The 27979-nt window shown below is 51.4% G+C and overlaps 2 protein-coding genes across 3 annotated transcripts in view; both read left to right on the top strand.

The window, feature by feature from the left end:
• Positions 1–17901, top strand: part of Sertad1 (SERTA domain containing 1) — a 135829-nt gene extending 117928 nt beyond the window's left edge. Inside the window, exons 2-3 of one of the 2 annotated variants that reach the window (XM_051206943.1) lie at positions 14558–14636; positions 16819–17901. In XM_051206943.1, coding sequence (XP_051062900.1) covers positions 16822–17538 — 717 coding nt within the window. In that variant the 5' untranslated portion in view covers positions 14558–14636; positions 16819–16821 and the 3' untranslated portion in view covers positions 17539–17901. Of the gene's footprint in view, positions 1–14513; positions 14637–16818 lie in introns of those variants that run through there. The other variant, XM_051206942.1, reaches the window with a different exon arrangement.
• Sertad3 (SERTA domain containing 3) lies at positions 19–4198 on the top strand. The gene is made up of 2 exons (XM_051206946.1): positions 19–354; positions 3004–4198. Exon 2 carries the CDS (start codon positions 3007–3009, stop codon positions 3598–3600), a length of 594 nt encoding a protein of 197 aa, XP_051062903.1. The 5' UTR covers positions 19–354; positions 3004–3006; the 3' UTR covers positions 3601–4198.
• Positions 17902–27979: the final 10078 nt, after the last annotated feature.

Below are 27979 nucleotides of genomic sequence, written 5' to 3'. Positions count from 1 at the left end.
TAGAGAGACAGAGGAGCAAGAAACACAGCTGGGGCCGAAGAAGCCGTTCTGACGGCGATACCACCCTCCGCCACCCTGGTGACCCGCCCCGCCCCCTGTTAGTCGCCAGCTTAAACGGGACCCGGCCCAGTGGGGGACGGAGCCTAGCGTTGGTAGCTCCTCCTAGCCAATGGCGCCCCACGGCGGGCAGGATTCCAACCAATCGTGGCTCGCGACTGGCCTCCAGGGAGGAGCCGAGCGGCCCCCGGCCAGACCCAGAGGCCCGGGGAAAGTGAGCCTGACTCCTGCCCAGCGCTGGTGGGACGCAACGCTGCGGGTTTGCCGGAGGTAGTCGTGGCGACCCTGGCAGCCGAGGTGAGGAGTGGCTGCATGTGTGGGGTTTTCCTGAAGTTGGAGGAGGAGGGGGCGCGCCCCGGTGATAGACGGAAGCGGGGTACGGACCCGAGTGGAGGGCGCAGATTGGTGTGACTTGATGGCTTCGGAGGGCGGAAGGCTAGAAACTGAACTCCAGCATCAGCACCGGAGGGGAGGCAGGTTATTCGGGAGGAGTTGCAGTTTGGAGAAGCGAGGAGAACGGAGAAGGAACTTTCGGGGCACGAATCTGGAAGAGTGCGACAGTTTGGGTCTCCCCGAATGGGTAGAATTCGGAGTTCCACGACAAAGTGTGAGAGGCTTGAGGCTAGGCTATGAATCCTTTGGAGGAACCGGGGGAACTAGAGGCACCCAGTCCGGGATTCCGGGACGCCGTCGTGAGAAGGGGATGCCGTGGGGAGTTCAGTGTCGGGGTCCTCGGACCCGGGCGGGGAGTTTGGAAAGTAAAGCCAGAGTCATCAGAAAGTCGAGCCGAATAGGGAAGATTTGGGACGAGGTCTCAGAATTGAGAGACCCAGTCTCCCCCAGCCGGACTACGTACTCGAGAGTTATCTTCTTTGAACGACGAGATGTGATGTGATGTGGGTCTCTGCACCCCGAGGACAGTTTAGGGAAGAATCCAGAACTTCCTGGGGTGATAGGAACCGGGAGAAAGCAGTTTTCGGGCTGAAGTCGGGTGGGGGAGGGGCGCTCGGGGCGTGGAGCTCAGATTCGCCGCCCCGAAGGCAGCAGAGGGCGGGGCGGGGCTGCTGGGCGTCCGGGTCCCTTCCCCCACCAGCTCCAGTGAGCATGCTCTCAGGCAGGGCGGGTGTGTCCAGTCCCTCGGGCGTGCAGGGCCTTCTGGGGATTGTAGTTCGAACGTGACAGCAGCAGCTCTGCCAGGCGGCTGTGGGTCCACAGCTCCCAGAAGGCCCTGAGGACATATTGGGGTGTTCTTGGATCTGATCTAGAGATCCAGGGAAGGGCGGTGCCTATAAAAAACGACGGTGTGGTTGGACTGATCGCTAGAGGGCACAGCTTGGTGTTGGTTCAGTTCTATCTGGTTGAGTGCAAGTTTGGTAAATGTTTTCTCTCTTGTGAGCGCTCTTAGTCTTGGCGTAGGAAGTGGGTATTGACAAACATCCTTGTAAAAAGAAGAATATCATTCACACACACACAATTCTCAGCATGCTTTTATCCCAGCATTTGGAAAAGAGAGGCGGTAGGATATGAGTTCTAGGTCAACCTGATCTACAGTGGAGGTTCCAGGGCTATGTAGAGAAACCTTGTCTGAAAAGGAAAAAAAAAAAAAAAAAAAACTAAGGTCCAGAGATGCGGCCTCGAGTCTTGCCAAGATCACAGTTCAAATGCAGAACTCATATGCACTTTTGGTCCGTTGCTCTGTATGTACTCCACACTTGTCTGTCCTGTGACTTGTTAGGAAAAAAAATAATGAAAGTATTTCTGGAGAACAATGCAAGATCCATTGAGACTAGAGTTAAGAGCCTCACTTTGCAAAAGCTGAAATTGCTTGTCAGAGTATAAATTCAACATTGTGACTACCACAGGCTAGTAAGTGATATTCAAGCCAAGCCCAGGTGTTTGCTGAATTGTTTGGGAGCTTTTTGTTTTTCTGACTATGAGACTCTCCTGCCCTGAGATTGGCTATGTGGACTAGGCTGGTCTTGAACTCACAAAACTCTACCTGCCTCTGCCTCCTGGTGCTGAAATTAATGGCATGGGACAGTATTCACAATTTTTTATTTTATGCATATGGATGTTTTACCTGCCTGTATGTATGGACACCACTTGTGGCAGATCCCCTAAACTGGAAGGAAGCATAGGTCCCCTAAAACTGGAGTTTGAGACAGTTAAGAGCCACCATGTGGGTGCTGGGAATCAAACTCGGGTCCTCTGGAAGAGCAGCCAGTGCTTTTCACCACTCAGCCATCTCTCCACCTCCCTTTTATAGGTGAAACACTATCTGACTGAGGATGACCTTGAACTTTTGAACTTTCTGCCTCTTACACATACAATCTTTCTCCCTGATCACTCCAAGCAATCCTACCTGCATCTTGTTCTCTCTCTCTCTCTCTCTCTCTCTCTCTCTCTCTCTCTCTCTCTCCCTCTCTCCCTCCTTCTCTCTCTAATATACATTGTTGTTTTGACTGCATGCATGTCTGTCTATGTGAGGGTGTCTGATTTTGGAGTGGCAGTTGTGAGCTGCAGTGTAGGTGCTGGGAATTGAACCCCGGGGCCCTCTGTAAGAACAGTCAGTGCTCTTAACCACTGAGCCATCTCTCCAGCCCTGACTCTTGTTCTCTTAATCACACAGCATGCATTTATTCACCCATTCTTAGCCTTGTAAAAGTCTGACTATATGCACTTTAAATAAAGGTTCTGATCAAACAAACAAACCCTCCCATAACTACACAGGCTTGCTGAAAAAGTGGGGTCCAAAGGTATCCAAAGGCAGTAGTGTCTCAGGCCTTTAATGCCAGCACTGGAGGGCTGGCTGGATCTCTGAATTCGAGGCCAGCCCGGTCTACAAAGCTAGTTCCAGGACAGCCAGGGCTACACAGAGAAGCCCTGTCTTAAACAAACAAGCAAACAAAAAAAAAGCAAAGGTGTCTGATGTGACTGTTTCCACAGGACATGGGAGGTATGAAGAGGAAGCACTCTGATTTGGAGGAGGAGGAGGAAGATGAGAAGTGGGACTGGAGTCCAGCTGGTCTTCGGAGCTACCAGCAAGCCCTGCTCCGAATCTCTCTGGACAAAGTCCAGCGCAGCCTGGGCCCCAGAGCACCCAGCCTCCGCAGACATGTCCTTATCCACAATACACTCCAGCAACTCCAGGCGGCCATTCGCCTAGCTCCAGCACCAGCCCTGCCCCCAGAGCCTCTCTTCCTGGGTGAAGAAGATTTCTCCCTGTCTACCACCATTGGCTCTATCCTCAGGGAGCTAGATACATCCATGGGTGAGATGGAATCCCCTCAGAATCCAGTGGCTCCCCCAAGCCTCCCTAATGAAATGATGCCCCAGGCTGATCCTGTGTTTTTAGAAGCTCTGAGTTCCCGGTACTTGGGAGATTCTGGCCTGGATGACTTCTTTCTGGACATTGACACATCTGCAGTAGAAAAGGACTCTGCACTTCCGCCCCCAGAGCCTTCTCGAAGCCTCTTCTGTGCTCCAGGATCCTGGGAGTGGAATGAATTGGACCACATCATGGAAATTATTCTGGGATCCTAAGACTCAGGGGGTCCTTCCTGGCGCCAGCCTCTTTGAGCTGGGTCCTTGGATGTGACTCTTGTGTGTGTTTAGCCGAGGCTTTCAGCAGTGACTGTGGCCTCCTTTCCTCCTGTGTCAGGGTTCCACAAACTGCCCTGCACCTGTGCGTGTCTGGTTACCCCAGCCTTCCATGAAGGTGCGTCTTCCTGAATTAATTTATCTCTCCCAGATGCCTTAAGGAGACTCTGTTTCAGGGAGTCTGATTTTCTCACTTACACATTTCTTCTGCCTCCAGTTCCCACTGCCCTTGTGACCATTAGGGCCTCAGGGAACATAAAGCTGGACCTGTCGAAGGGTGATGGGTAGGCTGCCTCTCCAGGGAGTGGGAGGGGCTGGTCTCCTCCTGGCAGGACCCCAGTTCCAGCAGCCTCCTGATTCATAACCAGGCCGGACCATGTGCAATAGGGTGGAAATCTACCAGCTCCATGCCACACTATTTAACAAAAAAAAAAAAAAAAAAAACAACAACAACAAAAGGCAGGGTTTGTAGTGGCTGGTTTATTTTAATTTTATTTTTTGAGTGTTTTTTTTTAATAAAAGTATTTTGGAAAGATGTGAATTGTCTTAAATTTGTAAACTTATCAGGGCTGATGGGAAATCGGGCTGTCAAGTTCCCCTAAACACAGCTGGACAGTGGTGGTGCATGCCTTTAATCTTAGCACTCAGGAGGCAGAGGCAGGCAGATCTCTTGTGAATTCGAGGTCAGCCTTGTCTATAGAGTGAGTTCCCAGACATTCAAGGTCATACAGAGAAACTCTATCTCGAAAAGCCAAAGGGAAAAAAACAAGATTGGTTTTGCCAGGCGTTGGTGGTGCATACCTTTAATTCCAGCACTCGGGAAGCAGAAGCAGCAGGGTCTCTCTGAGTTTGAAGTCAGCCTGGTCTATAGAGTGAGTTCTAGGACAGCTAGGACTGCTTCACAGAGAAACCCTGTCTCAAAAAAAAAAAAAAAAAAAAAAAAAAGAAAGAAAGAAAGAAAGAAAGAGAAAGAAAAGTTCTCTGGACACTTTTATCCTTTCCCTAACAAAGTTGGGGCAAGTGTAACATTGTGTAAAACAGTTACCCTTGCTTAAGGATACTGTCAGAACTATTTTATGCAAACTAAATCCTTTAATCCTCAGGATTAGAAAGAAACAGATACTGTGTCACATTTCACATTTGCATAGGAAAAACCTCAAGTTTAGGGGCTTGGAGTATAGGTGGATGATTGAACTCTTGCTCAGTATATGCACATGTGAGGCCCTTGGGCTTGACCCCTATCTGCAAATAAGGACAATTTGTTTTGTTTGAAACTGGCTCACTATGTACTATCCAGGCCGTTCTTAAACTCACCGAGGTCCAGCTGCCTCTGCCTCCCAAGTGCTCAGCTTGAAGATGTGCACTGACATCTTGCTAAAGTAGCATTTTGAAGCCTGAGGTTTGGAGATGGGGAGAAACAGGACCCCAGGGGGTAAGATTCAAACTCTGCTAGCTTCTTCAGTTTTCTGCATCAGTGCTAGGGAGCCAGCCCAGGACATGGCGGCTAGCACATTGAGCACATTACTGTTGAGCCATTCCCTGCCAATGGAATTTTAAGCAAGTATCCTTTGGGTGAGCCATCCTCTCAGGCCTTCGTGGCAGAGCCTAAGCAGAGTTGCTTCTGCTACGCGGCAGCCTCCATAAGAGCCCTGTTTATGTGTTTATGATCCTTTCCAGTGGACTGAAACTCCGTCATAAGGGTGTGGGTGTGCCTGTGGGGCATGTGTCACAGGCTAGGCCTCCTAGGGCCTGAAAAGTCAACCTTTAGTTATGGAACGTGCTGCTGAGGCCCTAAAGGGGGAAAAATAAATGCCCAAAGGACCCCCACGACTGAACAGAGATATCTAAGATGCTGTCCTTGAAAGCCACATCCAGTTTGGGTTCAGGAATACACTACTTCAGGCTTGAGAGATGAAAAGCCAGGCTTTGGAGAGCGAGGGTAAAGAAACTGGGAACCAGGAGAGAGTGTGACATGTCACTGCCCTGCCCATGCCCAAGTGAGCGTACCCTGCATTAGGGACTTTTCTGGAAGGGTTGCATGGCAAAGATGGGGATTTTTGTTTGTGGTTTCTTGGCTTCCCAACAGATACCTCATTTGGGTGAGGTGGGGGCGGGGCCTTGTGAAGAAAGTGAACAGGTTATCTGAAAATACGGCCTATCGGAAAGGGATAGGGAGACTTCAGGAGGTGTTTTTGTTCTAAGATGGCTGCCATGCTAGGTGGTGATGGTGCCATCTTTAAGCACAACATTTGGGAGTCAGAAGTGGGAAGATCAGCAACAAGGAACTTAATGAAAGCTTGGACTACATTTGAGCCTATCTTTAAAATAAGAGCTGCCGGGCAGTGGTGGCGCATGCCTTTAGTCCCAGCACTCGGGAGGCAGAGGCGGGGGGATCTCTGTGAGTTTGAGGCCAGCCTGGTCTACAAGAGCAAGTTCCAGGATAGGCTCCAAAACAATACAGAGAAACCCTGTCTTGGGGGGGGGGGGGACAAGAAAGAGCCATCCAGGCATGGTGGCCCATGCCTTTAGTCCTAGCATTTGGAAGACAGCAGCAGGTGGGTCAGTCTCTCACTCAGTTCAAATCCAGCCATTTCCGAGACAACCAGGACTCCATACACCCGTCACAAAATAATAATAATAATAATAATAATAATAATAATAATAATAATAATAATAAAGAGGAGGTGCCGGTGTTAGTATTCAGGCATCTGTACTGGTCTGCCCTTGGGGTCCTGACAGGATACGTCCTCAGCTGCAGCCACTAAGAGCACCACGTGTAAATACTATGTTCCCTTATAAAAGGTGGGCTTTGCCCACCTCCCATCTCTTTCTTTTTCTTTCCCTCTCTCTCTCTCCCTCTCTCCTTTTCCCTTCTACCACTCTTGTCCCCAGGGACTGCTATCTGTCCCCCACCCCCTTTTCTGTTCCTTCTTTCTTTCCATACACCTCCCACGTGAGTCCTGTTGTATGTCATGACTTCTCTTCACAGCATTTTTTAAAAAATTCCAACAGCTACGAAATGGTTTTGTGGGTAAAGCACTTGCTAAGTAAGAGTGAGGACCTAGGTTGACATCTCCAGAACCCACATAAAAGCAGTGTGCAGTTGCTGGGTGTGGTGGCACACACCTTTAATCCCAGCACTCAGGAGGCAGAGGCAGATGAATTTCTGAGTTCAAGACCAGCCTAGTCTACAGAGTATATTCCAGCACAACCAGGTCTACCCAGAGAAACATTGTCTCAAAAGACAAAAATAAACAATTTTTTTTTAAAAAAAAATTATATTCAGTTCCACAGATCTGGGGTTCAGGGCAATGCCCCAAGTCTGCGGGCCTGCTAGCCAGCCATATGTACTGGTGAACAAGAGACTGTCTCTGAAGGGAAGGTGGAAACTTCCTCAGTTGTCTCCAGACAAAAACAAAGCAAAAAAAAAAAAAAAAAAAAAATGCTAATTAAATCACATCGTTCTCCTCCTTGGAACATCCAGCAACTTCTCGAGAAGTCCCACTCCTTCTGGGAATACAAACGAGGGTCTGCTCCGGACTCACACCATAACTACCTTGGTTTCATCCCTTACTCTCCTCCACTCAACTCTAGTCAAGCTGGCCCTCCCACCTTACGGTCCTTTCTACCCCAGGACCTGTGTTCTGTCTATGACACCTTTCTCCCATAGCCTCGCCAATCCAAATGTTCCCTGCTTTTACTGGCTCAGTTTTCCATGATCACCACTATTCTGTTACATCCTGTTTGGAATTTTTATTGTTGTCGTTATCAGTAATAGCAGTGGCAGTAGCAGGGCTGGTACCCAGAGCCTTGCACATGCTCAGTGAATGTTGTACCACTAAGCTGTACCATAGCTGTTTAACTTTTCTTTCAAATATTTTTTTTAATGTGTATGGGTAGTTTCTCTGCATGTATGTATGTCACTGTACACCATGTGAACTTAGTCTCCTGGTACTGTGGTACCCTTGCCTTTGGAGGCTCTAAGAGAGGGTGTCAGATCCCCCCCAAACGACGAGCCACTATTTGGTGGAAGGAATTGAACCCTGGTCCTCTGGAAGAGCAGCAGTCCTGTTTTTAACCACTAGCCCCTGTGTAACTCCGCCCCCCCCTTTTTGTGAGATGGGGGTCTCTCTTCGTAGTCTTGGCTGTCCTGGAACTTACTATGTCAGCCAGGGTGGTCTTGAACTCACAGAGATTGGTCTGCTTCTGCCTCCCGAGTGCTGGGATTAAAGGCATGCACCACCACGCTGGGTTGTTTGACTTTTTTAATAGCACCTGTGCAAACCCAGGTTATTTATTACCTGTTCATGGTTAGCCTCCAACTCTATCAGAAACTCTCAGAGGAGGGCCCATGTGGGACTTTGCCCAGTTGTGCTCCCCCACCCCCACCCTCAAAATTTGTTAGGCTGGGAAGGTGGCTCAGTAGATCAAACACTTGTCACAAAAGTATTGAGGCCTGACCTTGGGTCCCCAGAACCCACATAAAAGCTGGTGGGGGCATGGCATCTGTCTCTAATGGCAGCATTCAGAAGACAGAGGTGGGGGACCATCAGAGCAAGCTGGCTAGCCAGATCAGAATCAGTGGTTTCCAGGTAACGGAGAGTGATGGAGGAAGACATCCAGTGTTGGCTTTTGGCTTCCACATGCATGTGGACACATGTTTATGATCCCCACACATACGAATACCAATGCAACATGCACACACAAAAGGAAAATGATTAATGTGGCCTGGCAATAGCCACAGCTCCCTCCCCCACTCTCTGGACACACACCCTACTCCTGCCATCACAGCAGGCCTCCTCCAGACCACCAGATCTGAAATGGTTGGATCCGGAGTGAAGGCGTGTGTGCCTTCCAGTCGCGCATACCGCATACCGAGGCTGAAGCAGGAAGACCATGAGTTAGGGAAGTGCTGTGATTGGGGGGGTGTGGGGTTATTATTTAGATGAAGTTACTAAAAATGGGCCCATGGACAGAGTGACATTTGGATGAAGTCCTGAAGGAGGTGAGGGATAAAGCCATCCTAGGGAAACCAGGAATGCTGAAGGCCCTGACGTTTGTCCAACGGTGAAGGTCCTCAGCATGGCTGCAGCAGCATGGGGCGGAGCGGGGGTTGCGGGGGTGAGATGGGGGCTGAACACCAGAAGAGGTGAGAGGGTGAGGGCCAGCTTGTAAGGTCTAGCGGCTGCCCTGTTGGTAAGGGGAAGCCACTGGGAGAGTGTTCAGCTAAGGGGGTGAGGTCTGACTCACCTTTTTCTTGGAAGTCTTTTACTTCCCTAAAGCAAGTGAGAGACGCTGGGCGTGGTGGCGCAAACCTTGTCATCCCAGTACTTGGGAGGTAGGGTAGGAGAACGACCAGTTTTAGGTAAGTCTGGGTTACTGAGAGACAACGTGCTCACAGAGAAGCAAAGGAGGAGGAGGAATAATTCAGGAGCTTGACCACAGCGATCAGCCAATCTAAGAAGCACCCCCAACTCCCAGGTGAACACTTGGAGGCTCGGTGCGGCCCAGCTCCTTCCCTAATTAAGAACTGGCCTCAGAAGTGGAAAGGCTGGCCCAACAGAGGGACCAACCCCGAGGCCAGAGTCCACCTTCCCCAACCCGCCCGCCCCAACGGGACTTGGATGGGGGATGGGCCACGGAGGCCCTGGGCGTGGCGCGATGGCTGAGCCCCACCCACCTGCCCACCCTCCGAACCCTGCTGGCCAGCGGGCAGGAGACCTGAGAGGCAGCAGCAGAGGCTTGCAGCCGGCCTGGCGCCTCCTCCCTCCCCAGAGGCCGGGTGGGGTGGCTGGCTAGGGGCGGGACGCTCCCCCGGACCATCCTTCTTCCCTCCCTTCCTTCTTCCCTCCCTCCCCAGCTGGTGAGGTCCCCCCCCCCCCCCCCCCGCCCTTTCCCTTGCCTGCCCGGCCCGGTGGCTTAGCCTCTGGTTTCATTTCTCAAGGCCCAGTCTCTGTTTCCCTTCCCCCAATCGTTGAATTCCTAACTCCTTCTCCACTTTCTGGTCCCTGCTCCAATGTCATTCCTCGGGGAGGCTCCCTCGGACCGCCCTGGCTGCCGGCACCTCTCCCTGGGACTCTCTGTCAACCCAACCCACCATGTTCAGTTCAAGACATTGATCAGCCTTTTTTCTTTCTTTCTCCTTTAGGCATCTTCAAGTGTCTTGTCGTCTCAGTTTGTTGAATGTGCACAAAGGTCTAAAACTTCTAGCGACTTCTCTTACTACCTCTCTGGGCGTTTCCAAGCCAGTTCTACTGGCCCACCTACCTGACAAACAGCACCCCAGGGTCTTTGCTGTGAACTCTCTTCTGCATTCTTCGTCTCTCTGCTGTCAAGTCTCTGCCAAGTGTCACCTCTTAGTCTTACCCTGGAAAGGTACAGGACTTCAAGATAATTCTCAGCATAGCTCTAGGCCAGCCTGGGCTACATGAGACCCAGTCTCACGAAAATCATCAAATGTCATCAGTGAGACATCCTATTCTCCACTCGAAGGGGTGAAGCTTTTGTTTTATTTTCTTTTACATGCGTTTATTTATTTTTGGCCCTGGAGAGCTTGAAATCACTGTGTAACTGAAGTTAGCTTTGAACTCCTGGATCTCAAGCCTCCACAGTGCTCAAATTGCTGGAGTGTGTCACCACACCTGGCTTGTGTGTGTGTGTGTGTGTGTACATGCCACATGCCACAGCACTTGTGTGGAGGTCAGAGAACAGTTCTCCCCTTCATCCAAGTGGGCTCTGGAGATGACACTTAGGAAGTAGTGTTTGGCAGCAAGTACCTTTACCCCTGGGCCAGCTTGCCAGCCCTATCTTGTTTTTTGTTTTGAAACAAGAATCTAGCCCCAGATTCATTTTAAATGCTGCATCCTTCTGCCTCAGCTTCCTGGGTAGTAGGATTACAGTAGTCAACCTAGGCAAGTTTCTTTTTGGTCTTTACCCTCTCCCATGACCCAGGAAACAAAAAGAACCATGTCATCTATGCAGGGTTGTTAGGCTTGTACATAGCCCATCCATAATAGATACTCAATCGATGTAAGTTCAAACAAACAAACAAACCCAGCTCCCATGAGCTGTTTAATGTGTGACCTATGAGCCACTTAAGCCATTGGCAAGCTCTAGGCTACTTTGCTTGACACTTTTGTGCTATAAAGCACAAGCTGACCTTGAACTTCTGATTGTCTTGTCTCTGTGTCCTGCATACTGGATGATAGTGGTGTGCCACCATGCCCAGCAATTTCTGAGACTCCTTTTGGCCAGGTCATAAAAACAGACTGTATAGGGGCTGGAGAGATGGCTCAGGGGTTAAGAGCCCCGGCTGCTCTTCCAGACAGAGGTCCTGGGTTCAATTCTCAGTACCCACAAGGCAGCTCACAACTGTCTATAACTCTGGTTCCAGGGCATCTGGCATTCTCATACAGACATACATGCAGGCCAAACACCAATACACATAAAATAAAAAATAAGCTGGGTGGATGCCTTTAGTCCCAGCAATTTGGAGGCAGAGGCAGGTGGGTCTCTGTGAGTTTGAGACCTACCTGGTCTACAAGAACCAATTCCATGACAGCCTCCAAAGCCACAGAGAAATCCTGTCTTGAAAAAAAAAACAAATAATAATAATAATAATTTTAAAAAATAGACTGTGTAAAAGGATCCTGATTCCAATTATGACATAATTCTCTTTTGACCTTAGTCCAAAGGCTAACAAGCAACTACTATTCTCTCACTCTGGTTTTTTGAGGCAGGGATTTTCTGTGTAGCCATGGCTGTCCTGGAAGTCACTCTGTAGACCAGGCTATTCTCTAACTCAGAAATCCACCTGTCTGCTTCATGAGAGCTGGGACCAAAGGTGTGCACCACAACTGCCCGGCACTGTTCTCTTATTTAAAAAGACTTATTTTTATTTCATGTATATGTGTTTTGACTGAATGTATGTCTGTGCATCATATGTGTTCAGGGGATCCCAGACCCCCTGAAACTAGAGTGAAGGATAGCTGTGAGTTACTATGTGGTTGCTGAGAAATGAACTAGGGTCCTCTGCAAGAGCAACTAGTACTTAATCATGAAGCCATCACTCTAGTGTCTTCTTTCTCTCACATACTCTCTTTTTTGCTGAGGGGGGGGGAGTGTTTTCAAGACAGGGTTTCCCTAGATCTCTTGGAATTTGCTTGGTAGACCAGACTGGCCTTGAACTCAGTCCTCCAAGTGTTGGGATTAAAGTATGTACCACCACACCCAACTTATTTTTTTCCATATAAAGATAATGCTTGAATCTTTATTGATTACAGACTAGCTTTAAAAAAAAAAAAAAAAAAAAAAAAGTTTGGAGCCAGGTGGTGATAGCGGCACACGCCTTTAATCCCATCATTTGAGAGGCAGAGACAGGTGGATCTCTGTGAGTTTGAGACCAGCCTGGTCTACAAGAGCTAGTTCTAGGACAGAGAAACCCTGTCCCAAAAAACCAAACAAAAGAAAAAAAGTTTGGGCACTGGAGAGATGGCTCAGTGGTTAAGAGGTCTGGCTGTTCTTCCAGAGGACCTGGGTTCAACTCCCAGCACCCACAGGGCAGCTCACAACTGTCTACAATTCCAATTCCAGGGGACCAGCATCCTCACAGAGACATGCATGCAGCAAAACATCGGTGCACATAAAATAAAAATACATTATTAAAAAAAACAAAAGAAGGAAAAGGACAATGAGCATTCTGTTTAAAAATATAGATTTATAAAAAATATATAAAACGTTTTATGTAGAGGGGTCTTTTGCCTGCATGTGTATCTGTATACCACATATGTGCCTAGTACCCACAGACACCAGAAAAGAGCATCTGACTCCCTAGGACTGGAGTTAGAGATAAGCACTGAACTAACATGTGGGTGCTGGGAACTGAACCCAGGTCCTTTGGAAGAGCAACCAGTGCTCTTAGTCACTGAGCCACCTCTCCAGTTTCTCCGATTAGCTTTTACAAAGAATTTTTATGAATTTGTGTGTGAGTGAGTATGTTCATACCTGTAGAAGTCAGAGGACAACTCGAAAGAATCTGTTTACTCTTTTTACCATGTGAAACCTGGGACCAGCTTATTACCTAGCAGCACAGATGGTTTTATGCCTTGAGTCATCTCACCAGCCCAAAATTCTATGCTTTTTAAAAACTAATTGTATTGTGTGTGTGTGTGTGTGTGTGTGTGTGTGTGTGTGTGTGTGTGTTGTACCTGCTTGTCTGTATATGTATGCTGGGGTTACAGGTGCCTGGGAAGGCCAGAAGGGATGCTGGTCTCCTGGGACTATAGTTAGCGGCACTTGCAAGCAGCCATGTGGGTGCTGGGAACTGAACCTGGTTCTCTTTTAGAGCAAGTGTTTTTAATAATTTATTTTTATTTTATGTGCATTGGTGTATTGCTTCCATGTATGTCTGTGTGAGGGTGTCAGATCCCCTGCAACTGGAGGTACAAACAGTTGTGAGCGGCTGTGTGGATACTGGGAATTGAACCCAGTCTCCTGGAAGAACAGCCAGTGTTTTTAACCTCTGAGCCATCTCTGCAGCCCTGAGCAAGTGCTTTTAACCAATGAGCACCTAACAAACATCCTACTCTACAGGCTTTTGTTGTTTTTTTGTTTTTTGAGACAGGGTTTCTCTGTGGTTTTGGAGCCTGTCCTGGAACAAGCTCTTGCAGACCAGGCTGGTCTTGAACTCACAGAGATCCGCCTGCCTCTGCCTCCCTCATGCTGGGACTAAAGATGTGCACCACCACCTCCTGGCCCAGGATTTTTTTTTTCTTTGTGCTGTAATCAAACACAGGATGGAATTCTAGGCAAGCATTCTTTCACTGAACTGCACTTCCCCTGGCATTTTTAAGACTAGCTAGAGGCCAGCTGTGGAGTTTAGGCCTCTAATCCCAACACTCTGAGGCAAAGGTAAGTGAATCTCTCTGAGTTCGAGGTCAGCCTGGTCTACAGAGCAAATTCCAGGATAGCCAGGGCTACTCAGAGAAACCCTGTCTCAAAAGACAAACACACACACACACACACACACACACACACACACACACACACACACACAGAAAAACAATAGCAGACTATTTATTAGCTGGATCTTGATCTGGTGGCAGAAGCCCACAATTCCAGTTACTTGAGAGGCTAAGAAAGATGATTGCTTTGTTTTTCAGGCTAACTTGGATAACTTAGTGAAACTGTTTCAAAAAAAACCAAAACCAAAACAACAACAAAAAGATCACCTTTTTTTCAAACTCAAAGCGATGCCCCCCCCCCTCCCGCTTTCATTTTAGTCTTCCCTTGCTGGGATTACGGGTGTGAACAGCCATGCCCCGCAGGAAACAGGTTTTGAGGGATTTAAACTGTTGTTCAAAGTCACGCAGCTACTCCGGAACTGATGTCCAGGATGTGACCCTTATGTCATTCCATCTCCACCTCACTCCGGACTATAATTATAGCGGAGTCCAGCTGTCCCACCGTAGTTGCTTCTGGTAAAGTGCTTGCTCCTCTTGACACACAACACTCGATACTGTAACTCGAGAGGAAGGTCGATTTAATAAATTGTGTCCCTCCCTCGCCCAGAAGTCATAAATTTTTCCAAGCTCAATCATACATGAACCTTAAAACCTCCACCAAAGCCCCTACCTGTCACTGCCCAGTAGAGGAAATCGCTACTGTCGTCTGTGCTCCGGGAGCGCGCCCGGGCATGCGCCTTACAGCCAGCCTCCCCTTCGTTTGGAACGGCCCCGCTCAGGCTCCGCCCACCGCCACCAATGAGAGCCGGCCCCTGAGCGGGAGGGCGGGGCTGCCACGCGAGTGGGCGGGAACTAGAGATTGTGGAGTGTCTGGAGTCGTGCGCCGCGGTCAGAACTGCGCCTACCGTCCCAGGTGTCGGTTGCCGGAGCCCAGCGAGCGAGCGATGCTACTGCTGCCGCTTCCTGATTGGCTGCGTGTGGCTCCCTCTTCGTTCTGATTGGTCGCGAGTGATCTGGGTATGTAAATGAGGGGGCCTGGTGTGGGGGAGACACGGGGGGTACCGACGGCCTAGGTGTTTAGCGTGTTCGAGCCCCCGGTTAGGTAGATGTTCCCCGGGCTGTCCGGGATCCGGGCGCCCGGGGCCTGTACGTGACGCCCGTCCGGGCCGGGCTGAGTGAATCACGCCGGAGCCCGAGAAGGGGGCGGAGGCGCCGGCTCCCTGGCTCCGGCTGCGTGACTCACCCGCCCCCGCCGCCGCCGCCGCCGCCACTCCGGGAGGAGCCGCCTCCGCGGCCTTCCGGAAGCTCGGGGAGGCCCTGAGCGCCGCGGCCCGCGGGGGTCGCGGCTCGCAAGGGCCGGGAGGCACAGGCGAGACTGAGGAGTGGGGACGGACGCTCCCCGGGTCCCAGGGGCCGGAGTCCCCGGGGCACCCCGCCGGGCTGCCGCTAGGGGGCGCCTGGCGTCGGGGGCGGAGTCGGGGCGGGGGCTGAATTCCTGCGGTCGCCCGTTCCAGGGTCTTCAGCGGAAAGGGCAAAGACTCGGTTTCCAGAGTTAGGCAGCGCCCCGGCACTGGGACCCTCCGCCTTTGTGCCCCGGCTGCTTGGACAGGGGTCCCAAACTCCGGTATTCTCAGCATGAACAAAGTGTCGGTTTCCAAACTTCTGTCAATGACGGACCCCCGCGGCCCCTCGGCTCTCCCTCCAGTGAGATCCGGTCCGCCACTTCCTTGCGGGACTGTTAACAGCTCAGGCTCTAAACTCGAGCGGCCAGCATCCCAGCGAGTGCAGAAGCCTCCGAAGGTAGTGAAGGTAGTTCAGGCCCACGTCCGTCCCCGAACCTTCACCCCCGCCGCTGCCCCGCCGCCAGTCCTCCCCCGGCAGCAGCTAACAGCACCACACTCACACTCCTGCCTAGACCCTCCCTCCATGACTCTCCTGTCACTCAGAAAATCCAAGGCTCCCGCTGCTGCCCACCCCCACCGGGACTCCTACCGTGTCACTTTGTGCGCTTGCTCCTTGTGTGGGTTTTGTTTTGTTTTCTTTTTTCTCCCCCCCACCCCCCGTGAAGATTTGCCTCTCTCGGTCTTCCATTGGCTCTTCCCAGAATGCCCGGCCCAGGGTTCAGATCCAATGTATCTTCTTCACAAAAGCTGCCTACCTGCCTCCAGGATGGCATTTTCCTATCACTCTCTGCACATTTCCTGTATTTCATTATTTAGTGTTTGATGCAGAGCAGATATTCTATGCGTTGAACTGGATAAGTAGGCTGCATCTACCATCAAGAGGAGGCACGAACCTGTAATCCTAACCCTTGGAAGACTCGGGCAGGAGGATTGCCTGGGATAGTCAGCCAGCCTGGATTCTAACTACAGTATGAGGCCCAGTCTCAAAAGAGCAAAGCCAGGCAGGCAAGTTGGTCCACGCCTTTAATCCCAGCACTCGGGAGGCAGAGGCAGGTGGATCTCTGAGTTTTCCACCAGCCTGGTCTATAAAGTGAGTTCCAGGACAGACTCCAAAGCTACAGAGAAACAAACCATGTCTGGAAAAACCAAAATAAATAAATAATAAAAACATTTTTAAAAAGACAAAAAGTACAGTGTTTACAAATAAATACTAGTAATGTGTGTTAAGAGCTTGCTGTTGCTACAGAGGACCCAAGTTAGATTCCCAGCACCCATATTGGACAGCTAAGTAGCTGTAACTCCAGCTCCAGGGACTCCAACAGCTGGCTTCTTTGGGCATCTATACTCTTCTGCATACAAACACACAAACAACATTTAAAGTAAAAGTAAAATTTGAAAGTACCAATGACTGATGCAAGGGGATGTTGTGCTTTTATTAATCTAATCTGTGTAGCAACTTATAAGGTAGATGTTAGCTGCATCTTAGAACTTTACTGAGCGGGTTCAGGTGGTGGAATGTTTGCTTTCTGCGCAGGAGCCTTGAGTTCCATCCCCAGCATCCAGTACACCCAGTATGGTGGTACACACCTGTGATCCCAGCCCTGGGGAGGTGGGAAGGGACGATCGTCAGTTGGCTAGCCTGAGGTATGAGAGCCTGTCCCATTAGAAATAGTAAGTTTTCGCGTAGAAAACAGACTGTGAGGTTGACTTGGAAGCTCACACTGACAGCTGTTTTCAGAGTGGGTGTGGCCTGAATAGTGGCTCTCCATAACCGAATGGCTCCTTCCTCCCTGCAGACAATGCTGAGCAAGGGTCTGAAGCGCAAACGGGAGGAGAAGGAGGAGGAGAAGGAGGAAGGCCTCTCAGTGGATTCGTGGTGGTTGGATCAGAGCCACCCAGCAGTGGCACAGACCCCGCCCGCCGCAGCTTCTAGTTCTCTCTTTGACCTCTCCGTGCTCAAGCTCCATCACAGTCTGCGGCAGAGTGAGCCAGACCTCCGGCACCTGGTGCTGGTGGTGAACACGCTGCGGCGCATTCAGGCATCCATGGAACCTACAACTGCTCTGCCACCTGTGCCCATGCCACCCACAGCACCCTCTGTGCCAGACAGCCTTCTGGCTAGCTCGGACGCAGGCCTCTCAGCCTCCATGGCCAGCCTCCTGGAAGATCTCAACCACATTGAAGACCTGAACCAGGTCCCCCAGCCGCAAGCAGACGAGGGACCTCCAGGCCGCTCAGTTGGGAGCATCTCACCCAACCTGGGTGCCTTGGACCTGCTAGGCCCAGCCACTGGCTGTCTGCTGGACGATGGACTGGAGGGCTTATTTGAGGACATTGATACTTCCATGTATGACAGTGAACTTTGGGTACCAGCCTCTGAGGGTCTCAAACCTGGCCCTGAGAATGGTCCAGCCAAGGAGGAAACTCCAGAGCTGGATGAGGCTGAATTGGACTACCTCATGGATGTACTAGTAGGCACACAAGCACTGGAAAGGCCACCGGGGCCTGGGCGTTGACAACTAACTAGACCCAGGGATGGTTGTCTGGCATCTGAGTTGAGCCTGACCAATCCACCTTGGCATGACACAGGTGGCTTTCCTCTTTACACAGAAGGCCGGGCCACTTTGGAGAGACAGAACTGAGTCCTGGGCAGCTTCACGTCCATCCACCTGTCTTGGCTAATGAGGGAGTTGGAAATAAGCCCCCAGTGGTAGAATGACAGGTCCTGGTGACCGCAATAAGTTTGGGCCAGGCCCAGGCCAGGGGGGTTGAACTGATCCCCCTGGGATAGTAGTCAGGGCTGTCCCATCCCATTATCCCCAGTGTGGGAAGAGACCTCATAATTTTTTGAAATTAAAACCAGCTTTGGGAAATATCAAGTCTGTGTGCTTCTGGCATCTGTACCGATCAAGGATGAAATAACATCAAACTCATAATCCCGTGACACACCCACAGTTATAGTGGAATAAATGCACGAAGTATCTTTGAGCAAAGGGCAGAAAATTTCAGGTCTCCCAAAAGAAAGCCACTCTGCTTAGTGGAGAGAAGGCAGGACCTTCAGGGAGAGGTAGCTGGCTTTTCTTCTAGAAGCAATCCCGGTCGGGGCAAGCCGGGGCCACCTGCCTGCCTGAGCGCAATGCTGGGCCTGGACGGAGCCGTGTGTCTGCGGCCGCCCCCGCGGTCCAGCTGCATTCCTGGCCCTGCTGGGAGGGGCCGCACACTCACAGCCCTGGCACGGGACCCAGGCTGCGTCCTTCCTGGCGGCTGTGGGGGCAGGGTAGGGCAGGGCCCGGAGAGCGGAAGGATGGTGGGGAGGGCAGGGAGGGAGGGGCCTGGGGCTGGACTGCCACCCAAAGGGCAGGATGGGCCCCGGATCCCGGGACAGTGACACCGGAGGGCCACTCCTGCCTCCCCCAGGGGCCGGAAGCTTCAAGACTAAGGCCGGGGTGGAGCTGGAGAGGCGGGAGCTACACGCAGCCCCAGGGGCCGGGAAGGGGCGGGCGGAGCTTGGCTTCCTGGAGGAGTGGAGGAAGCTGTGCCCATTTCTGGAAGTGGCTGAGGAGGGCCACCAAGAGAAGCGGATGGACATGGCTGCTGGCAGCTGCTGCCAGCTTAAGGATCCTCTAAGCTCCCAAACCCTGGAAACTCCATGCCTAGGCCACACGACATCGACGGCCCATTGCCGAGACCTTGGGCGGTCAGGTTGAGCTCGGTTGCTCCCCCTTGTGCCTGGTTTGGAGAGCTACGATGACAGGGATAAGTCTGGTGTGGATCCCCGCCCCCCCTTTTTTTTTTTTGACGAGGGTCAAGTAGCCTAGATGGCCTCTCGTTCACTATGTAACGGTGGCTGGCCTTGAACTCCTGGTCCTTCTGCCTTTACTTCCTCCTCACATATTAAGATTACAGGAATGAGCAGCTGTGGGTTTTGAGATAGGTTTGTCTCTAAGTATACCGGCAGGCTGGCCTTAAACTTACCACGTAGCCCAGGCTGGCCTATTTATTTGCTTGTTATAGTTTTTGAGTAGTCCTGAAGGTCGGTCCTGAAACTCCATACATAAGCCAGGATAGCTTTGAACTCACAGGGATCCACCTACCTCTGTGTCCTGAGTGTAGAGTTTAAAGGCAGATGCCACCATGCCGAGCTTTATTTTTGAAGCAGGGTGTCCATAATATGGTCTACACAGACCTTCCTCAGCCCCTAGACTTGTACTTTCCTTTTACACGGGGTTGTGTACACAGTGGATGCGCCTAACTCCTGAAATAAAGAGAGGGAGGGGCGGGTGGCTGAGGAAGGTTTGTATTGGTGGAGGGGAGCTGCGCTGGGGTGTCATAGCCTGAATGCACAATGGCTGTGTGAAAGGGAGTCACAGTGCCAGCCAGGGCCTGCACTTTGCTTGGAATGCAGTGGGCCCTGGAATCTGCTGGCTGAGGCGTGTCCTTCTGGAGCAGAACCTCTATAGAGCCCTCCTGAAGTCCCCTGTGAGGAGACAGGGACAGGACCTCGGACACAAACTCATCATCAAGGCTCCAGCATGACGGTGCTGAGGATGAGCCTTTCGGACAGAACGCAGGCCTTTCCTTCAGGCAGACACTTGGCCTTCATCTGCGCAGATGAACGCATGGTGCCTGGGACATGCCCCTTACAAATGGAACAGATGCTGGGCTTGCAATCGGCACAGCTGTAAGAGGCACTGGGGACAAGAAGCACCAGCCTCTAGGGAAAGCATAAGGATGCTCCCAGATACGGCTGAGGTGATGTGCTTCAAGCACAGCATGGGAAAGGAAAGAGGTGCTCAAAAGCTGGAGCCCTTGGGTCTGCTTGTCCATTTATTTGTTTGTTGTGGTGTTGGGAACCAACCTAGGGCTCTGTGCACGATACATAAGCACTTTACCACTGAACCATACTCCCAGCCTCTCATGCCCACCGCCCCCCATCCCCTGGCAGTTCTGGAACTCACTATGTAACAGACCAGGATGACTTCAAGCTCAGGCATCTGCCAGTCTCTGGTCCCTGAGTCCCGAGATTAAAGGTGTGTGCCGCCATTTACATTTTTAGTTTGTAGTGCAGCCTTCCCTCAACCTCTTGATCCTGCTGCCTCAGCCTCTTAACTCTTGGGAATTACAGGCCTGCACCACAAAGACCTGGCTCCCATCTAGGTTTAAACCCCAACTTTGCCCCCCTGGGACTGAGTGACCTACTTTTTTTGAGCCACCCAGTTCTCTGAAAATTGGAATAGTAACTTTCTCTGTAGACCAGGCTGGCCTTGAACTCACAGAGATCTGCCTACCTCTGCCTCCCGAGTGCTGGGACTAAAGGCGTGCGTCACCACCTCCTGGCAAGAGGAAGGGATTATTTATTTGGGCTGAGAAATGATGAACCTTATGTTTTCATGGGTCTCTAAGCAACTGAGTTTGTCTAGAATGAGGAAGGAAAGCTGTAAATTCAGTGATGAGACTCGGACAGGAGGAAGGAAGGGTCCAGGGCACACAGGCACAAGAAGGAACCTCACTGTGAAAATACCAGGAAGCCAAAAATTTCTGTGTTGGATGTTGCCAGCTGCACGCGGACATGGGGTGTGAGGTCACACTGGAACGCGGGAGCCCATGGTAGGGTCCCTAGGGAGGAGTGGAGCAGCCATAGGGAGGGGAAGGTGACAGAGGGGTAGCAGGGACACCACAGTGCCAGCTGTAGGATGGAGCTACTAGGGGATAGTAGGAGAAAGTACCAGAAGTAGTCCTGGGGTTAGAGCTGAGCCCATGGGAGGACACCATGTGTGGGAGAGGCTGTGAATATCAAGGGAAAGGATTGGGTCCCTGGGACTGGAGTCCAGAGAGTGCCCGCGGGGAGGAAAGGGCCTGATGTGTGGGACCAGGGAGACATTAGTGTCCCTGAATTGAGCTGGTCACCAGGATCCTGCGTGGCTCAGGCTGGGTCAGGAGAGGGTGGTCCCAGGAGGCCCAGTTCTACCTCTCTACATCCCCTTCCATCCCACAGGATGTCCTGTGTTTACGGAGGTGACCTGGGCTGGTGCCACCCCCATAAACTCAGCTTCCCATGACCACACCTCTTGGGTTAGGGAAAACAAGACAAAGAGCGAGGAAGACATAGAGACAGAGATGGGAAGATGAGAAAAGAGGAAACAGGCGCAGACGTGAAGAACCAAGACCCAGACAGACAGGCACATCATCTATAAGTCACAGCAAGCCAGGAAAGATGGACAGACACTACCAACGCCGCTACCGCCACCAATTCACCAATTAAATGCAACAATTGCAAATACACATTTTGTAAAATTTGAGGGAAGCCAGGTGGTGGCGGCGGCGGCGGGGCGGGCGCTCACCTTTACCCCCAGCACTCACTCAGGAGGCAGAGCAGGCGGATCTCTGTGAGTTCACGGCCAGTCTGGTCTACAAGAGTGAGTTCCAGGACATCCTCCAAAGCCACAGAGAGAGCCTGTGTCAAAAAAACCAAAGGGGGAAAAACAAAATAAAAAACCAAAAAACCTTGAGGGAAGTAGTGATGCTGGGCACAGTGGCACACGCCTTTGATCCAATCACTAGATGCAAAGGCAGGTAAGTCTCTGAGTCTGAGGCCAGCCTGCTCTAAATAAGGAGTCCCAGGCAGCCCCGTGCCCTGAGGGGAGCTCTGTTTTCTGAGAGAAATGGAGAGGACAGCATGTCCAAACTTCCTTCATTTTTGTTTGCTGTTTTGATTTTTGAGACAGGGTTTCACGTAGCCCAGACTGGCCTTAAACTCAGACTATAACTCAGGGTGATCTTGAACTCTGCATCTTCCTGTCTTCACCTCCTAAGTGCTGGGATTGTGGGTATCTGCTGCCTCATCTGCCACAGCCAGGGCTTCCGGTATGAACAAATGAACATATGGAAGTCTGGGGGGTTTCCATGACTACAAGAAAGAGAGGGTATGGTTGGGTGAGGGTCTTATGCTCATCAGCTGCAACCCCTCTCCTTTCCAGAGTGGTGCTGGCTAGATTCTGGCCACACCCTGTCACTTGGTCCCTGCCAGAGCTGGAAGGCATTTCCCAAAGCTCAGCACATTCCAGCCTCCCCAGTGGCTCAGAGTGGGCTGGGGGCATTTCACAGAGAAAGGGGGTGGCCCCAGCATGCTAGGATCCTGCCACCCTGTCCCTGACCCCATACCCTCAGCATAGGACCTCCATATGGGGAGACAGGAGGGTCCACAGAGAGGCCACCCAAGCCAGTGTGAGGGGCCAGGGTGCAGCCCTGCGACATGGGTGGACAATGGAACAGAAGCTGCTGACTATAGCTCTGGGGGTAATCCCCCAGCCTCAGCCTGGCCCCAGCTCAGAGAGCTGAGAGCATCTGAGGCAGCGGCCTTGTGGGTGACAGAGGCATGTGGGGTTACCTGTGTTTCCTCTGCCGTGCCCCGGGGTCTGGTGAGTCAGGGCAGGCTGGGGGCTGGGCCAGGGGTCAGTGGAGCAGGTTTTGGTTTGAGAGCCTATGGGACTGGCTTTAAGTGTGCCTTACAACTGTTGCTGTGCGTGATCTTATGAATGTTACTGTCCTTCCTCAAGTCTGTGAGTTGGCAAGGCAGAAGGCAGAGGCTGGATGTGAGCTCCATCACATATTGAGCCCACCCTGAGGCAGAGGCAAAGCACTGTGGCCCTGGATACATCCTGGCATATAGCAAGTGTCACTCTAAGCAGTGATTTCACTAAACAGTAAACTGGAGTTTTACTGTTCCCGGTCTACGATAAAAGGCTCACCGCCCCCCCCCCCCTTCCCGGAGAGGCCTATCTAGTCATTTCGTTGTTGTTTGTGTTTTTTGAGACATTCTCTCATGAGCCTGGGGTCAAACTCCGTTTGTTGCCAAGGGCTACACAAAGAAACCACCACCCAAAAACAATAACAAAAATAATTTATCCTTCTTGCCATTTATTTATTTACTTTTGTGAATGTTTTAGAGACAGAGTCTCATGTAGCTCTCTCTGGCTCACTCTGTAGACCAGGCTAACCTCGAACTCACAGAGATCTGCCTGCCTCTGCCTCCTGAATGCTGAGACTAAAGGTGTGCTCCGGCTTAGTTTTTGAAGTTTTTGTTATTAGTTTTAATTATGTGTGAGAGTATCTGCATGTGGATATTTAAGTGCAGCCAGATGGCTGATGAGGCCAGAGGTATCAGATATACTGGAATGGGAGCAACCAGTGGTTTTAAGCCACCCAAGGTGGGGATGGGAACCACAGTTGGGTCTTCTGGAAAAACAGCAAATGATCTTAAGTGCTGAGCCCTCTCTTTAGTCCTTGCCTTAGTTTTGTTTTGTTTTGTTTTTTTTCAACTAAATCTACTTTTGTGTGCATATGTGTTACAGGGTGTGTGTGTGTGTGTGTGTGTGTGTGTGTGTGTATGTGTGTAAGTCAGAGGACAATTTGCATGACTCGGTGCTTAGTTTCCATCACGTTAGCCCAGGGACTGAATTCAGGACTTAATGGCCAGGGCCTCCATCCGCTGAGCAATCTCACTGGCACCCAGCTTAGGTTTTAAAACCCATTTGACTCTATGACAACTGCGAGATGTAAATAGCCTTACTACCACTGTTTCAAAGGCAAAGACACTGAGGCCCAGTGATGCCCTGGGATTGCTGGGATTTGAACTCACATTATCAGGGAGAGGGTATAGAACGTTGTCTCTAGAGTTCCAGGAACTGTATGGGCTAGGCCTGGGTCCAGGAGCCAGAGATGGTTGGGGCAGTGTGCTGGGTCTCCTAGTGGGGGTGGTATGCAAATTCTTGAGCCAGGACTGGGGTGGAAGTCTGTGCTCTGGCGAGGCAGAGATTGGAGTTTCCATATCCCCACCCCCTTGCAGATAGATGGATGCAGCTCAGAGAAGGGGATGTTTGTTTCCCCACAACCCACCCTTTGGTGACATCACGGCAATGCAGCCAAGGCCCCTCCCTTCCTCCCCCCCTTCCCATGCCTTTTCCCTCCCAGCCCAAGGCTGGGACTGAACAGAAGGACCAGGAGCTCGCAGGTGTCTGAAGGCTCACCGGTAAGAAAGAAATAACAGTCCCCTGGCCAGGCTGAGTAGCCCCAGGAACACAACCTAGGGTTCGGGGGTGGGGGGGGGCTGGGAAGAGAGGGGGACAGAGCAATCAAAGTCATGGGCTCTGAGTTCAAATCCCGTCTTCTTGGGGTGGTGGTCTTTGAGGGGCTGGCCTCCCGTTGATGTGCGGAGAGTAAGGTGGAAACTCTGAGCTCCCAAGTGCTGGGACCACAGGCATGCACCACCATGCTGAGTTTAGGTGTTGCCAGAGATGGAATACAAGGCCACGTGCATGCTAAGCAAGGCTCTGCCAGCTAGTCCCCTACCTCTGTAGCCCTTCCTGCCTTGCTTTTGGGGACAGGGTCTCAGGGTCTTTTTATATAGCACAGGCTGGCCTTGGACTCCTGACAGCCCTCTCCTCTTAGTCTCATGGGTCCTGGGAGTGCACAACTCCTCCTGACTGGGCAGATGGAGGCCCCCCGTGCCTGGCTGCAGGGAAAAGGTTCTTGGTCTTTGAAAGTGGGAGCTGGAGAGGTAGCACTATCGGTTGGTAGGAGGCCGGACTCAAGCTGAAGGTTGGTTGGGAGGAGCCTGGGGGCTGCTGTGGTGCAAAGGCTGGGTATGGAAGGCGGGTGTGGTGGTTCAAGCCTGTAATCCCGGCACTTAGAGGTGGAGACAGGAGGACCAGAGTTCAAGGTCATCCCCAGCTATGTAGGGAGTGTGACGTCAGTCTGGACTTCTAGGAGACACAGTGTCAAACATACAAACATGACCGACTCTGAGAGAAGTGTATAGGCACATTCTTCTGTACTCTGTTATGGCCAGAAACTAGTTTATTTTTACTGAGCACTAGGAGTGTTCAAAGTATCTGTTGCTTCAAATTTTTGAACCCACTGTGTGTGTGTGTATGTGGGTGTATATGTGGTGTGTGTGTGGTGTATGTGGGTGGTGTGTAGCGTGTGTGTGGGTGGGTGTGGTATGTGTGGTGTGTGTGGGGGTGTATATGTGGTGTGTGTGGTATATGTGTATGTGGGTGGTGTGTGAGGTGTGTGTGTATGTGTATGTGTGCTGAAGACAGACTGGCTGGCTTTGAACTCAGCCAGTAGCCCAGACTTGCCTCCAACTCACAATCATGGGACCTTAGTTTCAAGAGCTGGGGTTGCAGGCTGGCATCACGCCCATGAAGCTAATTTTATTGGGTCCGTGCGTCTTACAGGTTAAGAAACTGAGGCCCCAGAAGAGAAGGATGATTCCATGTACTGGTGCTGGGACAGCCTACGGGGCCACAGACTACACTGCCTAGGCGCCTCCTCCCAGGCTCATTATATGGCCTTAGAACCCAGGGGCCGGGAAGAGCTGGGCCGGGCCTAACTTCCATTGCTGAGGACAGCAGATCACATGTGGCTTAGGGAAGTCAAGGCTCTGAGTGGACAGATGCACACATGGGGTAGACAGAGCTCCTGGCGGGAGGGAGCCGAGAGGGGCGGAAGGGTCAGTCTATATGATGGCACCTGCCTCCTAACCACCCTAAGGGCTTGAATGGCATCTAAAATGGTGCTGTGGGTCTGTCATACCCATTTCAAGGCCAGCCTGGGCCATTTAGTGTGACCCTGCCTCAAAATGAAAGGGAAAAAGAAGGCTGGGCTATGTTGGAGAATGTAGATCAGTTTGTGGAGTGCTTAGCCTAGCATGCAAGGGGCCAAGGGATTGACCTCTAGCATCCCATAAAGCCCGGTGTGATTGAGCCTGTAATCCCAGCATCATGGAGGATGATCAAAAAGTTCAAGGCCATCCTTGATTACATAGGGAGCAGAGACTAGCCTGAGGTACATGAGATCCTGTCCTTCCCCATAATTAAAAGAAGAAGAAGAAAGGAAAGAAAGAAGAGTAGAAGGCTCAGAGGTAGCTCAGTATTAGAATGCTTGCCCAGTAACCATGAAGCCCTGAGTTCAATATCCAGCACTTAAAAAGACTATACATACATACATACATATATTCAACTTTGTAGACCCAGGCTGGCCTTGAACTCAGAGATCTGTCTGCTTTTGCCTCCCAAATATTGAGATTAAAGGTGTGCACCACCAAGGCCTATCTCTGACATTGTATTTCTATACCTTAACACAGAGAATGCTCAAGAAACAGGGTCCTTGGAAAGTTTGGAAGATTTTCAGGCATATACTAGGGTGGTGCCTCAAGAAATGAGCTATTGACATTCAGAAAGTTCTGCCTGGCCACAATTCACCAGGAGGATTCCATTCCCTCTTCCTGTGACACAAACCAGGGACTCCCAGGAAGCCTGTCCCCAACTTCCTTACCTAGTGGGATGGGTAGTTCTGAGAACAAAGGGTGCCCGTGGAGGGTGCATTTCCTTCGGAAGCTGCCCTCACCCCTGCCCAGGAGCTGGGCATGTGGCTCAGGAAGGGCTCAGTGGCCTAAATATAACCTGGGCTGGGCAGCTGTTCCGGGCACAGATGAACAGGGAGGACACTGTCTTCCTCTGCTCTGCCTAGGCGCCCTGTGTCAGGTTCTAGGTGTAGCCTCACTGTCCAGGCCCAGAGCAAGGGGAATGTGGCCTCCAACAAGCTCCTTGGTATCTGCTACTATGTCGGGCTCAGGTTTCTCTGCAGACCTTATTGACTCTCATTTGGATTTGGATTTTTTGTTTTTGTTGTTTGTTTTGTTTTTGAGACAGGGTCACATGCTGTAGCCCAGGCTGACCCAGAACTCATTATGTGTCCCAGACTGGTCATAAACTATAAATCGTCCTGCCTCCCATTCCTGACATTTCAGTATTTTTGAGGCACAGTCTCGTGTAGCCCAGGCTGCCTTCTAACTCATAACCCTATTTGATTACAAGAGTATTCCACCACACCCAGTTTCTGACATTCTGTCTCCAACTTTACTTGCCAATAAAATAGGGTCCCATGAGGCTGCATAGGCCAGGCCTGGCACTGACATGGACCCTCTGGAGTTCGTTCTATTTGACTCTTCCTGCCCCAGTGGTTCTGCAATTTGAGCTTTAAGGTAGGAATAGAGTAGAGGTCAAAGGCACAGGCCTTTGCTCCACCTCGTCCTGGCTATGTGACCCTAAACAGGTTAATTTCTCCTCTTCCAGCCTTGATCTCTGCCATCTGCAACTAGCACTTCCAGGGTGAATTCCAGGTCTGTGGCTGCCCTCATGGGGCCTGGCTCACAGGGAAGTCAGTTTGTATGCGGGAGCTGCAGGCTCACCAAGGAGGCTTGGACACAGAATCTAAGACCCCTGGGTGTTGCTGACAGGAGCCCTCAGACATTGTGGAGGGCAGCCAGTGGGGTGGTTACAGCGTGCGTGCGTGCGTGCGTGCGTGCGTGTGTGTGTGTGTGTGTGTGTGTGTGTTTTGTCTAGTTCAGCCAACTGTGGGCTGTTTGTTGTTTTTGATACCCAGTTTCATGTAGCTGGCCTATGAAGCTATGGATGACCTTGAGGGTCTCATCCTCCTGCCTCTACCTGCTAAGTGCTGGGATTATAGTTGTGTCCCAACCAAGCAGGGTTTGTGTGGTGCTGGGAAGCTGTGCCTGGCCAGGGCCTTTTGTGCATGCTAGACAAGTGCTCTACCAGCTGAGCTCCTCCAAGCCAGTGGTGAGCTATGAAGGGCCATTGTGCTGTGATGGGTGGGTGGGTGGGTGGGTGGGCAGGGGCAGAATGCGCCTGGCACAGCAGATAGGCCATTGTGTGAGGGAATGTGCCGCATGTGCCTGACCTTTGCCTGTGTGGCAGGGGTTGGCGGGCTGGCATGCCAGGTGGGGGTCAAACTCAGGGACAGTCCCCTCCTCCATACCCCCAGAAGGGCCTGGCTGCAGGCTGCCCGCTCAGTGCCTTCTTCTTGGGTTGTGGGCTCCACACCGGTACAAGTTCCCTTGGCCTCTCTAAGAGGAAATGTTTTCATAAACTGAAG

The sequence above is a fragment of the Phodopus roborovskii genome, unplaced genomic scaffold, assembly GCF_943737965.1.
Source record: "Phodopus roborovskii unplaced genomic scaffold, PHOROB, whole genome shotgun sequence".
Classification (NCBI taxonomy): domain Eukaryota; kingdom Metazoa; phylum Chordata; class Mammalia; order Rodentia; family Cricetidae; genus Phodopus; species Phodopus roborovskii.
This window is presented reverse-complemented; position numbering and strand designations above follow the sequence as displayed.